Raw genomic sequence first — 13709 nt, forward strand, 5'->3', positions numbered from 1 at the left:
TCTATATGGAGAAATAATCCATTTGGTTCCCAAACAACTACACAAAGGCATATTTACAAGTAATCAAATCAAATTTATTTGTCACATACACATTGTTAGCAGATGTTAATGCGAGTGTAGCGAAATGCTTGTGCTTCTAGTTCCGACAATGCAGTAATAACCAACGAGTAATCTAACCTAACAATTCCAAAACTACCACCTTATACACACAAGTGTAAAGAGATAAAGAATATGTACATAAAGATACAGTGCCTTGCGAAAGTATTCGGCCCCCTTGAACTTTGCGACCTTTTGCCACATTTCAGGCTTCAAACATAAAGATATAAAACTGTATTTTTTTGTGAAGAATCAACAACAAGTGGGACACAATCATGAAGTGGAACGACATTTATTGGATATTTCAAACTTTTTTAACAAATCAAAAACTGAAAAATTGGGCGTGCAAAATTATACAGCCCCCTTAAGTTAATACTTTGTAGCGCCACCTTTTGCTGCGATTACAGCTGTAAGTCGCTTGGGGTATGTCTCTATCAGTTTTGCACATCGAGAGACTGAAATTTTTCTGAAAAGCTTGGTTTGAAGAAATCAACTGTGGGAGCAATTATTAGGAAATGGAAGACATGCAAGACCACTGATAATCTCCCTCGATCTGGGGCTCCACGCAATATCTCACCCCGTGGGGTCAAAATGATCACAAGAACGGTGAGCAAAAATCCCAGAACCACACGGGGGGACCTAGTGAATGACCTGCAGAGAGCTGGGACCAAAGTAACAAAGCCTACCATCAGTAACACACTACGCCGCCAGGGACTCAAATCCTGCAGTGCCAGACGTGTCCCCCTGCTTAAGCCAGTACATGTCCAGGCCCGTCTGAAGTTTGCTAGAGAGCATTTGGATGATCCAGAAGAAGATTGGGAGAATGTCATATGGTCAGATGAAACCAAAATATAACGTTTTGGTAAAAACTCAACTCGTCGTGTTCGGAGGACAAAGAATGCTGAGTTGCATCCAAAGAACACCATACCTACTGTGAAGCATGGGGGTGGAAACATCATGCTTTGGGGCTGTTTTTCTGCAAAGGGACCAGGACGACTGATCCGTGTAAAGGAAATAATGAATGGGGCCATGTATCGTGAGATTTTGAGTGAAAACCTCCTTCCATCAGCAAGGGCATTGAAGATTAAACGTGGCTGGGTCTTTCAGCATGACAATGATCCCAAACACACCGCCCGGGCAACGAAGGAGTGGCTTCGTAAGAAGCATTTCAAGGTCCTGGAGTAGCCTAGCCAGTCTCCAGATCTCAACCCCATAGAAAATCTTTGGAGGGAGTTGAAAGTCTGTGTTGCCCAGCAACAGCCCCAAAACATCACTGCTCTAGAGGAGATCTGCATGGAGGAATGGGCCAAAATACCAGCAACAGTGTGTGAAAGCCTTATGAAGACTTACAGAAAACGTTTGACCTCTGTCATTGCCAACAAAGAGTACATAACAAAGTATTGAGATAAACTTTTGTTATTGATCAAATACTTATTTTCCACCATAATTTGCAAATAAATTCATAAAAAATGAAGTGTACCTATGATAAATTACAGGCCTCTCTCATCTTTTTAAGTGGGAGAACTTGCAGAATTGGTGGCTGACTAAATACTTTTTTGCCCCACTGTACATATGAGATGAGTAATCTAGGGTATGTAAACAAAGTGGCATAGTTTAAAGTGGCTAGTGATACATGTATTACATAAAGATGCAGTAGATGATATAGAGTACAGTATATACATATGAGATGAGTAATGTAGGGTATGTAAACATATTAAGTAGCATTGTTTAAAGTGGCTAGTGATATATTTTACATCAATTCCCATTATTAAAGTGGCTGGAGTTGAGTCAGTGTGTTGGCAGCAGCCACTCAATGTTAGTGTTGGCTGTTTAACAGTCTGATGGCCTTGAGATAGAAGCTGTTTTTCAGTCTCTCGGTCCCTGCTTTGATGTATCTGTACTGATCTCGCCTTCTGGATGATAGCGGGGTGAACAGGCAGTGGCTTGGGTGGTTGTTGTCCTTGATGATCTTTATGGCCTTCCTGTGACATCGGGTGGTGTAGATGTCCTGGAGGGCAGGTAGTTTGCCCCCGGTGATGCGTTGTGCAGACCTCACTACCCTCTGGAGAGCCTTACAGTTGTGAGCGGAGCAGTTGCCGTACCAGGCGGTGATTATGTACCACACATGCATGGTTAGTTGGTAAATCTACTACAAATATCACACAGGATTCAACATAATGTACCACACATGCATAGTAAGCTCATAGGGCAGGAGCCCATCTCCTGTTCCTATAGTGTAAGGCAGCTTGATGTACAAGTACACTCCCAGGACACTGGTCTATCACAGGGCCTTACCCCCGAATTTATATATATATAAAAAAAAGAATGTATCAAATTTTTCTCATTTTAACAGTCTTTGGTGTGACTCGGCCAGGGATCAAGCACACAACCTTCCAATCTCAGGGTAGACACTAACCAAAAGGCCACTGAGTTGGTCACACATGCATGCATGGTAATTGGTTTGTGGTTATTCTTTGTATTGCACTGAATATGATGTTTTTCAACTGAGAGTTCTAGATCTTTACTATAGGGTTGTCATTTATTTCATTGTAGAAGCTTTGTATATCTTCTGAAAAGCAGCTGTCTAGTTTGTTGATCCAGACTTTTATTTTGAAGGTTGATAGACTATTAACGAGACCGGAGGTTGCTCCTTTATTTTGAAGAAAAGTAGAAGGGGATTCGTTGAAGCCTGAACGGTGTGTAAAAACAAAATTGCAGAGGGGATTGTTAAGTAAGGCATATTTATTCGTTTTCCTTCAAGCTTTTCTAACCACATATTTTGTAAACGTTTGACAACCATTGGTAGACTACCATGCAGCAAAGATTGCTCCGTTGCTACAGTGCCTGAACTTTGACACACTTGAGTCACAAGCTGTTCACACGTTGGCATTGCATAATAGGTTTTCTTCAGCTTTTTTTATTCGAATTATTAAACTAAATGTTGAAATAATTTTTGACCACACATGACATGAGAGGTGTTGACTGTTAATTTCATTCATTCGTTTTTGTAGACTATCATTAAAGCTGCAGTCCATAATATTTCCTACCGCAAATACGTGTGATTTCTTATTAAAGGCCCACTGATATTTACAGGTATTTATGATAATTGAAATTAATTATATATATATATAATATATATAAATCAATTGATTATTGTTGAATGTCCCTTATAATGTCTAGGTAGCTTTATAGAAGTGACGGCTGGTGTTAGTTATTTTTCAAATCAAGAAGTAGGCCTTTAAATGTAACTAAAGAAATGCAGCTGTTCTTCTGAAAAAATCAGTTTACATTGTATCATATTCAGGCCAGTGGCGTGACATCTGAGCTCCTGGATGATGGCTGTGAACCGACAGGTCACTAGACACAGTTACCGGGTGTGTACCAGATTGTATCCGCCGCTGTCATGCAGCAGTTCTGTGAGCATGGTTCAGAAGGTCCTGGTTCGGCCTCCCCAAGATGTCCCCGGAGCAGAGGGGCAGGCAGAGTTCTTCCGGGCTGGGATTGGAGGGTTCTTCCAGGAGAGGCCAATGCTGAAGAACCCCTTCCTGGAGGACGCTCTGCTACAGGGATACCTGAGGAGACACCTGCCCAGTGAGGTGTGTGTGTACTGTGTATAACATAATGTTTCAGAATGGATTGAAACTATGACGCTTTATCTGTTAGTCACTGACGATGATGATGATGGTGTGTGTGTTCCCAGGCAGTGTATTCCGACCTGCGTGTGTTTGGGGAGCGATTGGTGCGAGAGGTGGATGGGTGGGGTCGGGAGTGTGAGGTCACACCCCCTCGGTTGGTGACCTATGACCCCTGGGGTTGCCGTGTTGACCGCATTGTCACTTCTCCTGCCTGGCAACGTATGAAGGACCTATCAGCACAGGAAGGGCTGGTTGCCATCGGATACGAGAGGAGCTACGGGGAGTGGAGGTGGTAGACACACACACCTGACCCATACACACTGAATCCTTACCTAAACCCTAATACATAAACACTAACCTGACAAACACACAATGAATCCTTACCTAAACCCTATACATATACACTAACCTGACAAACACACAGCGAACATAAAAACATCACAAGTGACAGTAATCTCAGAAACAACTCATTGGCATTTTGTGACTTGACATTATTAGAATTTCATACACCAATAGTATGTGTCAGCTAAGGTTAAATATAAACTCAGCAAAAAAAGAAACGTCCTCTCACTGTCAATTGCGTTTATTTTCAGCAAACTTAACATGTGTAAATATTTGTATGAACATAACAAGATTCAACAACTGAGACATAAACTGATCAAGTTCCATAGACATGTGACTAACAGAAATGGAATAATGTGTCCCTGAACAAAGGGGTGGGTCAAAATAAAAATAAAAAGTTACAGTATCTGGTGTGGCCACCAGCTGCATTAAGTACTGCAGTGCATCTCCTCCTCATGGACTGCACAAGATTTGCCAGTTCTTGCTGTGAGATGTTACCCCACTCTTCCACCAAGGCACCTGCAAGTTCCCGAACATTTCTGGGGGGAATTGCCATAGCCCTCACCATCCGATCCCAGACATGCTCAATGGGATTGAGATCCGGGCTCTTCACTGGCCATGGCAGAACACTGACATTCCTGTCTTGCAGGAAATCACACACAGAATGAGGGTCATGTCAGGATGAGGCTGCAGGAAGGGTACCACATGAGGGATGAGGATGTCTTCCCTGTAACGCACAGCATTGAGATTACCTGCAATGACAGCAAGCTCAGTCCGATGATGCTGTGACACACCGCCCCAGACCATGACGGACCCTCCACCTCCAAATCGATCCTGCTCCAGAGTACAGGCCTAGGTGTAACGCTCATTCCTTCAATGATAAACGCAAATCCGACCATCACCCCTGGTGAGACAAAACCGTGACTCGTCAGTGAAGAGCACTTTTTGCCAGTCCTGTCTGGTCAGCAACGGTGTGTTTGTGCCCATAGGCGACGTTGTTGCCGGTGATGTCTGGTGAGGACCTGCCTTACAACAGGCCTACATGCCCTCAGTCCAGCCTCTCTCACCCTATTGCGGACAGTCTGAGCACTGATGGAGGGATTGTGCGTTCCTGGTGTAATTCGGGCAGTTGTTGTTGTCATCCTGTACCTGTCCCGCAGGTGTGACATTCGGATGTACCGATCCTGTGCAGGTGTTGTTACACGTGGTCTGCCACTGCGAGGACGGTCATCTGTCCGTCCTGTCTCCCTGTAGCACTGTGTTAGGCGTCTCACAATACGGACTTTGCAATTTATTACCCTGGCCACATCTGCAGTCCTCATTCCTCCTTGCAGCATGCCTAAGGCACGTTCACACAGATGAGCAGGGACCCTGGGCATCTTTCTTTTGGTGTTTTTCAGAGTCAGTAGAAAGGCCTCTTTAGTGTCCTATGTTTTCATAACTGTGACCTTAATTGCCTACCGTCTATAAGGTGTTGGTGTCTTAACAACCGTTCCCCAGGTGCATGTTCATTAATTGTTTATGGTTCGTTGAACAAGCATGGGAAACAGTGTTTAAATCCTTTACATTGACGATATGTGAAGTTATTTGGATTTTTACGAATTATCTTTGAAAGACAGGGTCCTGAAAAAGGAACTTTTCTTTTTTTGCTGAGTTTAGTACTAATATAAAGTGTGTGTGTGTGTGTTCCAGTCGTGTGTACCAGATGTGTAAGCTGTATCTGTACTCTCCCTCCTCTGGTCTCTACACCTGTCCTCTGGCTATGACTGATGGAGCTGCCAAGGTTATACAGGTGTGTGTATGTTTGTTTGTGTGTGTCTGTCTGTCTGTCTGAATTAACTTTAATGGTTATCACTGCTCATGTTGGAATTGTTGATTTGTGTTACAAACACAAAACCACTACAACTTGTGATATTCTGATTCATGAACTTGTCTGCGTGTCTGTGTGTGCATGCCTAGTCTCTGGGTGTGTCTTGGCCAGTAGCGGACGCCTTCAGCCGCCTGACCTCTCGTGACCCTGAGCACTTCTGGACGTCTGGACAGTGGATGACTGAACGCAGGGGCGGATCTGACGTAGGTCAGTGTGTCTGTATTCTCGCTGGTTGGTTACATACACTGTATTAGACGATGATAGGTTCCATGACAACTGACGATAATGATACTTGTGTGTGTGTGTGCACGTGTGTGTGTCTAGGCAATGGTACAGAGACCGTAGCGTTGCCTCAGAGTGATGGTACATACAGACTGTCAGGTTTCAAGTGGTTCACCTCGGCTACAGATGCAGACATGACTCTCACACTGGCCAGAGTCACAGACGTAGACGGACAGACCACATCGGTACCACTCAATGTTCATCAGCCCTAATTTTTTCAATTCTTTACTCCTTACTCTTCTGCTCATACTAACACCAGATCCTTGACCCCTCACCTCTTACTTGACCTCTTCACTCCTGATTATCTGACCCCTCAAACCCCCCCACACACACACACGTCTGTCTTCCTCCTCCTAACTGGTGTGTGTGTGTGTGTGTGTGTGTGTGTGTGTGTGTGTGTGTGCGTGCGTGCGTGCGTGCGTGCGTGCGTGCGTGCGTGCGTGCGTGCGTGCGTGTGTCAGGGTAGTAGAGGTCTGTCTATGTTCTATGCTGCAGTGCGTGATGAGCAGGGGATGGTACAGGGCATCGAAGTCCAAAGACTGAAGGACAAACTGGGAACCAGACAGATGCCCACTGCCGAGCTGCTGCTGGACGGGCTGCCTGCTCACAGGGTCAGATTCTCTCTCTCTCTCTCTCTCTCCCCCCCCCCCCCCCTTCTCTCTCTCACACACACTAACATTCCTCCCTTCTTTCTCAGCTGTCAGAAGAGGGGAGAGGTGTGGCGTGTATAGCCAACATGCTGACTGTGACTCGTATCCATAACAGCGTGTCTGCTGTGGCTGGTATGAGGAGGTAGGACATCTATTCACTACTACCCACTGCCGTACTGGCGGTCAAGAGTGTGTATTGATGGTGTGTGTGTGTGCAGGGTACTCCAGCTGGCTCGTGACTACGCCACACGTCGCTCTACCTTTGGGAAGCTCCTAAGAGACCATCCCCTTCACATGCAGACCCTCGCTAGGATGGAGGTCAGCTGAAAATAAAGTTGTAAAATAGAATACCCTACTATAACCCCTAAACCTACCACTTGTCTTCACACACCTCAGCTCTCTTTCTCTCTTCTTCCCTCCCTCCCCTCAATACCTTCCTCCTATAGGTGGAGACTCGAGGAGCGTTCCTGCTGGTGATGGAGGTCTGTCGTCTGATTGGCCGAGAGGAGACAGGCCACGCCTCTCAGCTGGAGACTCACCTCCTTCGCCTGCTCACACCTGTGGCTAAACTCTACACTGGCAAACAGGTACACACACACACACACACACACACACTCTGTTTTTGTCGACAAGCAGGTAGCCAATAACAGTACACCAGAAATCAGAACATAGACATTGGTTAATACTGGCAGATGGCAGTGGAAAACTGGTGTGTGTATTTAATAATTTTTATCGTTGTATAAATCAAATCAAATTTGTTTATATAGCCCTTTGTACATCAGCTGATATCTCAAAGTGCTGTACAGAAACCCAGCCTAAAACCCCAAACAGCAAGCAATGCAGGTGTTGAAGCATGTTGGCTAGGAAAAACTTCCTAGAAAGGCCAAAACCTAGGAAGAAACCTAGAGAGGAACCAGGCTATGAGGGGTGGTCAGTCCTCTTCTGGCTGTGCCGGGTGGAGATTATAACAGAACATGGCCAAGATGTTCAAATGTTCATAAATGACCAGCATGGTCAAATAATAGGTCTGGGACAGGTAGCACGTCTGGTGAACAGGTCAGGAAAGGCATTAGAGATGTGTGTGAGGTGATGCAGGGTGTGTGTGTGTGTGCCATCCCTGTGTGTCTCAGGCGGTTGCCGTGATTTCCGAGGGGCTGGAGAGTTTCGGGGGGCAGGGCTACATCGAGGACACGGGACTACCTGCAATGCTCAGAGATGCTCAGGTAGGTAGTCACATGATGTACACAGACTTACTTTGTGTTACGTAATGGAGTAAAGTTATGTTGCTGTTAATGGATGAAGTAGTTTGTTACTTTCAGTCTGTTACTCAACAACAACAGTGGCAATAGTTGTAGTGCAACAGTACCCAGGGCCAGACTACTGCATTTGGGGCCCCGACCTCCAGGGTGCAAATCTTCTGCAATTCAACACTTTTTGCCATGGGTCAGAGAGAAAAACGCTATTGTTTTATAGCTCATCTCATGCCATTGTTCACCTTGTGCAGTTTGAAAGTGAATTTCCTGTTTCTATCATACACAACCAACCCCCCAAAAAACATATTTTTGTTTGGGGGCCCCATGGAAGTCGGGGGCCCCAGGGCCAGGGCTCTAAATTAAAAGGTTTTATTGGTAGCACTGGTGCTCCCAATTGGTGCTCACCACATAAAATGTAGGAGCCCCAGAAAATATGATTTAAAAGAATTGATTGAGATATAGCCTATATTGGAATTATATGAATTCAGTCTACTTTTGAAGCACATGTGCCCGATAAACTAATATTTAACACTATAAAGACATTAGTTAAGCTAAGATGTTGATACGAATACCTGTCATTGAAATTAAAGTAATGTGTGGAATATTAGGTGTCTACATTGTGTAAAAGCACTGTTTTCCTAATGATATGGAGTACATAGAAAATTGTACTCTGTCTCTTTAAAAAAGTCAGGTTTATGATGATGACGACATACAAGAGACCTGTCATTCATTCATTGCTATGCTCATTGATCCCCTAAAGAAGCTATCCCTTTTCTTTTCTTTCTGTGCCCCAAAATGTTTGGATATACTGGTAAAGTTACCAGGTTGTTAGCTAGCTAACCCTTTGAGATAACCTGACTCAACAAAGTGTAAACAAATGGTTAACCACGCACAAGTCGTTTTTGAACTGCCCACAACATGGTTTATGAATGTAAAAGGCGGTCCCGGCAATGCAGGTAATATGGGTCAGATCTTTTCACCTGGTTGGGCTACAAGCAAACCGTTTTCACTGTAGTAATGGTGCAACCATGACGCTATCAAATCTGCACACTTTTTTCTCTCGTGCACTCGTTAACAACGATACAGCGTAGCCTTATAATTTAAATATTTTTCCTAGTCGCACAGTGCTCATTTTAGAGCCTTGCCCAGGTCACATATGCCCTTCGCTCCTATTCGGTAATCCAGCCCTGACAGTACCTCTTCTCTCTCACTCTCTATTTCTAGGTGTTGAGTATCTGGGAGGGGACCACTAATGTTCTGTCTCTTGATGTTCTGCGCTGCGTCTCTCGGAGCTCAGGCCTCGTACTGCAGGCCTACTTCACACACACTCAGGTCAGGGTCCCTTAACCCTCTACTGACTAAGCCTTGTCTAAGCCGGGGGTTGTTTTAAGAAGGTCTAAGCTATATGGAATTGTTTTAAGAAGGTCATACCAAGGATCATTTAGCTATTTGATTTTGAATTTTAAGACCTATTGAAGTATAAAAAATTAGAATTATATGACGAACATTTTTATTTGGCCTTATTGCTGTTAGCCCATACAAAAGCATTGAATAACAGATTCACTACATGGAATAACAGATATCAAAAGGAAGTTTGTTCTGAAGTGTCTGTCCTACAGTTTTTAAAATGGGGATTTTTTTATTATTCTAATTACACTGATCCGAAATATAAACACAGCATGTGAAGTGTTGGTCCCATGAACTGAAATTAAATATCTGAGAAATGTTCCATAGTCACACAAAGCTTATTTCTCAAAAATTTTGTTTACATCCCTGTTAGTGAGCATTTCTCTTTTGCCAAGATAATCCATCCACCTGACCGGTGTGGCATATCAAGAAGCTGGTTAAACAGCATTATCATTACACAGGTGTACTTTGTGCTGGGGACAATAAAAGGCCACTCTAAAATGTACAGTTTTGTCACACAACACAATGCCACAGATGTCTCAAGTTGAGGGAGCGTGCAATTGGCATGCTGACTGCAGGAATGTCCACCAGAGCTATTGCCAGAGAATTTAATGTTCATAAGAATTCTCTACCATAAGCTGCCACCAACGTTGTTTCCAAGAATTTGGTGTCCAATTGGCCTCAAAACTGCAGACCATGTGTAACCACGCCAGCCCAGGACCTCCAATTCCGGCTTCTTCACTTGCAGGATCGTCTGAGACCAGCCACCCGGACAGCTGATGAAACTGAGTTTGCACAACTAAAGAAACCGTCTCAGGGAAGCTCATCTGCGTGTATGTCGTCCTCACCAGGGTCTTGACCTGACTGCAGTTCGGCGTCATAACTGTTCACCTTCGATAGCCACTGGCACGCTGGAGAAGTGTGCTCTTCATGGATTAATCGTGGTTTCAACTGTAACGGGCAGACAGCGTGTATGGCGTTGTGAGGGCAAGCGGTTTGCTGATGTCAACATTGTGAACAGTGCACCCCATATGTTATGGGCATTCATAAACTACGGACAACGATCACAATTGCATTTTATTGATGGTCATTTGAATGCACAGAGATACCGTGACGAGATCCTGAGGCCCATTGTTGTGCCATTCATCCACTACCATCACCTCATGTTTCAGCATGGCCTGCATAATCACCAGACATGACACCCATTGAGTATGTTTGGGATGCTCTGGATCGACGTGTACGACAGCATTTTCCAGCATTTTTTCCCCTATTTTCTACATTGTAGAGTAATAGTGAAGACATCAAAACTATAACATAACACATATGGAATCATGTAGTAACCAAAAAAGTGTTAAACAAATCAAAATATATTTTATTTTTGAGATTCTTCAAATAGCCACCCACACCCACGCTTTGCACACGCTTGGCATTCTCTCAACCAGCTTCACATGGAATGCTTTTCTAATCATCTTGAAAGATTTCCCACATATGCTGAGCACTTGTTGGCTGCTTTTCCTTCACTCTGCGGTCCAACTCATCCCAAACCATCTCAATTGGGTGGAGGTTGGGTGATTGTGGAGGCCAGGTCATCTGATGCAGCACACCATCACTCTCCTTTTTGATCAAATAGCCCTTACACAGCCTGGAGGTTTGTTGGGTCATTGTCCAGTTGAAAAACAAATGATAGTCCCACTTAGCACAAACCATGGGATGGCGTATCGCTGCAGAATGCTGTAGTAGCCATGCTGGTTAATTGTGCATTGAATTCTAAATAAATCACAAACAGTGTCACCATCAAAGCACCCCCACATCACCTCCTCCATGCTTCATGGTGGGAACCACACATGCGGAGATCATCCGTTCACCTACTCTGCGTCTCACAAAGACACGGCGGTTGGAACCAAAAATCTCAAATGTGGACTCATCAGACCAAAGGACAGATTTCAACTGGGCTAATGCCCATTGCTTGTGTTTCTTGGTCCAAGAAAGTCTCTTCTTCTTACTGGTGTCCTTTAGAACTGTTTTATTTGCAGCAATTTGACCATGAAGGCCCGATTCACGCAGTCTCCTCTGAACAGTTGATGTTGTGTCTGATATTTGAACTCTGAAGCATTTATTTGGGCTGCAATTTCTGAGGTTGGTAACTTTCCTGTGGCGGTCCTCATGAGAGCCAGTTTCATCATAGCGCTTGATGGTTTTTATGGACTGCACTTGAAGAAACTTTCAAAGTTCTTGACATTCTCACAATTAACTGACCTTCATGTCTTAAATTAATGATGGACTGTCATTTCTCTTTGCTTATTTGAGCTGTTCTTACCATAATATGGACTTGGTCTGTTACCAAAATAGGGCTATCTTTTGTATACCACCCCTACCTTGTCACAACAACTGATTGGCTTAAGAAGGAAAGAAATTCCACAAATTAACTTTTAACAAGGCACACCTGTTAACTGAAATGCATTCCAGGTGTCTCATAAAGCTCATAAATCTCATAAAGCTGGTTGAGAGAATGCCAAGAGTGTGCAAAGCTGTCATCAAGGCAAAGGGTGGCTACTTTGAATAATCACAAATATAAAATAGATTTTGATTTGTTTAACACTTTTTTTGGTTACTACATGATTCCATATGTGTTATTTCATAGTTGTGATGTCTTCACTATTATTCTATGTAGGAAATAGTAAAAATAAAGAAACTCTTGAATGAGTAGGTGTATCCAAACTTTTGACTGGTACTGTATATATTTTTACTGAGCTTAGTTTTTGTTGATAGACTTAGACAGTTAAGATCACATTTGGGATATTTAGTTAGTTTCCACAGCCTTTATCTAGCATCACCCTCCTTGCACCAACATTGAATGGCAGGCATGAAAGACTGTTACTATTAAAAAATGAAAAAGACCCTACAACCTCTGTTGATTGCTATACAAATTCTGACTTTATCCCTCTGTGTCTCTCCCTCCCACTCATCCCCTAGTCCCTGCTAGCAGCAGCCTCCCTCCCCTCCCTGTCTGTGGCTGTGAGAGCAGTAGACAGCGCTCTCTCTGGTCTGAGAGAGTTCCTGCAGGCCGCTGCTCTCACACCACCTAGCTTTATGGAGCTGGCAGCACGAGACCTGGCATACAGTTTGGCACGCATTTATATGGGTACTACACACTTTTTATTTGATATTTTTTACTCTACAAAGTTTACACCTGTTGTTTTCGGCACGTGACAAATACAGTTCAATGTTTGACTGAACATTGCATAACAGGAGTAGCACTTACTGTATAGCCCGCCACCTTTCTCAGTTAACCATTTACTGTATAGCCTGCCACCTTTCTCAGTTAACCATTTACTGTATAGCCCGCCACCTTTCTCAGTTAACCACTTACTGTATAGCCCGCCACCTTTCTCAGTTAAAACCACTTACTGTATAGCCCGCCACCTTTCTCAGTTAACCACTTACTGTATAGCCCGCCACCTTTCTCAGTTAACCATTGCCAGAGTTGTCTTGTCCTGAGGATGCATTGTGACCCCATCTGTTTGTGTGTGTGTGTTTCAGGGGCTCTGCTCATTGACCACGCCTCATGGGAGGGAGCCTCTAACTCTGATGCCTATGCTGCTTTGCGGTAAACACACATCCGTCCCCACCACTAGTCCATAGTCCAGGGCTCTCCAACCCTGTTCCTGGAAAGCTACCCTCTAGGTTTTCACTCCAGCTAATTATTAGAATCGGGTGAGCTAGATTAGGGTTGGAGCGAAAACCTACAGGACTGTAGTTCTCCAGGAACAGGGTTGGAGAGCCCTGCCCTAGTCCTTACTACTTGTAGGCTAATAGTTCTAGCAGTAAATGTGTGTGTTACAGGTGGTGTGAGCAGGACTTGTGTCCAGTGGTAAGTAAGGCTGCTGTAGGATGCTACAACATGAAGACTCCGCCCCTGGATGCTGCGCTGGTCTATGAAGAGTCAACCAGAGACTGAGGGGGTGTGGGGTTGGCTGGGGGCAGCCAATATTCGTGTTCTCAAGGCGATGTAGTCTATGTAAGAAGGGGTACTTCGTGATTAGCCTAGTATGTATGACTGCATGCTATTTCCTGACCTGTGTTAAAATAAAGACTTTCTGATGGAGAGCACTCACTCACCACCCTGACTGATTTCTGTTTGATCTGAGACTGCAGCGGTCAGTGGGTCGCACAC

The 13709-nt window shown here is 44.2% G+C and overlaps 1 protein-coding gene across 4 annotated transcripts; it reads left to right on the forward strand.

Moving 5' to 3' along the window:
- The first annotated feature begins 2646 nt into the window (after positions 1–2646).
- LOC110536133 (acyl-CoA dehydrogenase family member 11) lies at positions 2647–13656 on the forward strand. 4 transcript variants are annotated; one of them, XM_036935981.1, is made up of 16 exons: positions 2738–2827; positions 3108–3189; positions 3401–3692; positions 3797–4020; positions 5766–5865; positions 6033–6150; positions 6268–6410; positions 6687–6836; positions 6923–7017; positions 7094–7193; positions 7322–7462; positions 8006–8098; positions 9353–9460; positions 12509–12677; positions 13076–13142; positions 13379–13656. In XM_036935981.1, the coding sequence occupies exons 3-16, from the start codon at positions 3429–3431 to the stop codon at positions 13491–13493; spliced, it is 1887 nt and encodes a 628-aa protein (XP_036791876.1). In that variant the 5' UTR covers positions 2738–2827; positions 3108–3189; positions 3401–3428; the 3' UTR covers positions 13494–13656. The 4 variants fall into 4 exon arrangements, with proteins under 4 accessions (XP_036791874.1, XP_036791873.1, XP_036791877.1 ...); XM_036935979.1 differs by lacking the exon at positions 3108–3189 and having other exon boundaries at positions 2647–2792; XM_036935978.1 differs by lacking the exon at positions 3108–3189 and having other exon boundaries at positions 2693–2827.
- The last annotated feature ends 53 nt before the right edge of the window (positions 13657–13709 follow it).

This window comes from Oncorhynchus mykiss, chromosome 11 (genome assembly GCF_013265735.2).
Source record: "Oncorhynchus mykiss isolate Arlee chromosome 11, USDA_OmykA_1.1, whole genome shotgun sequence".
NCBI classification, from domain to species: Eukaryota; Metazoa; Chordata; class Actinopteri; order Salmoniformes; family Salmonidae; genus Oncorhynchus; species Oncorhynchus mykiss.

Excerpts from the sequence above, each read along its gene's own strand:
- LOC110536133 (XM_036935979.1), top strand. The coding sequence starts at position 3,429 with ATGATGGCTGTGAACCGACAGGTCACTAGACACAGTTACCGGGTGTGT. Across the intron at positions 3,693-3,796 it reads GGAGACACCTGCCCAGTGAG|GCAGTGTATTCCGACCTGCG; the intron begins GTGTGTGTGTAC and ends GTGTGTTCCCAG. Across the intron at positions 5,866-6,032 it reads GAGCTGCCAAGGTTATACAG|TCTCTGGGTGTGTCTTGGCC; the intron begins GTGTGTGTATGT and ends GTGCATGCCTAG.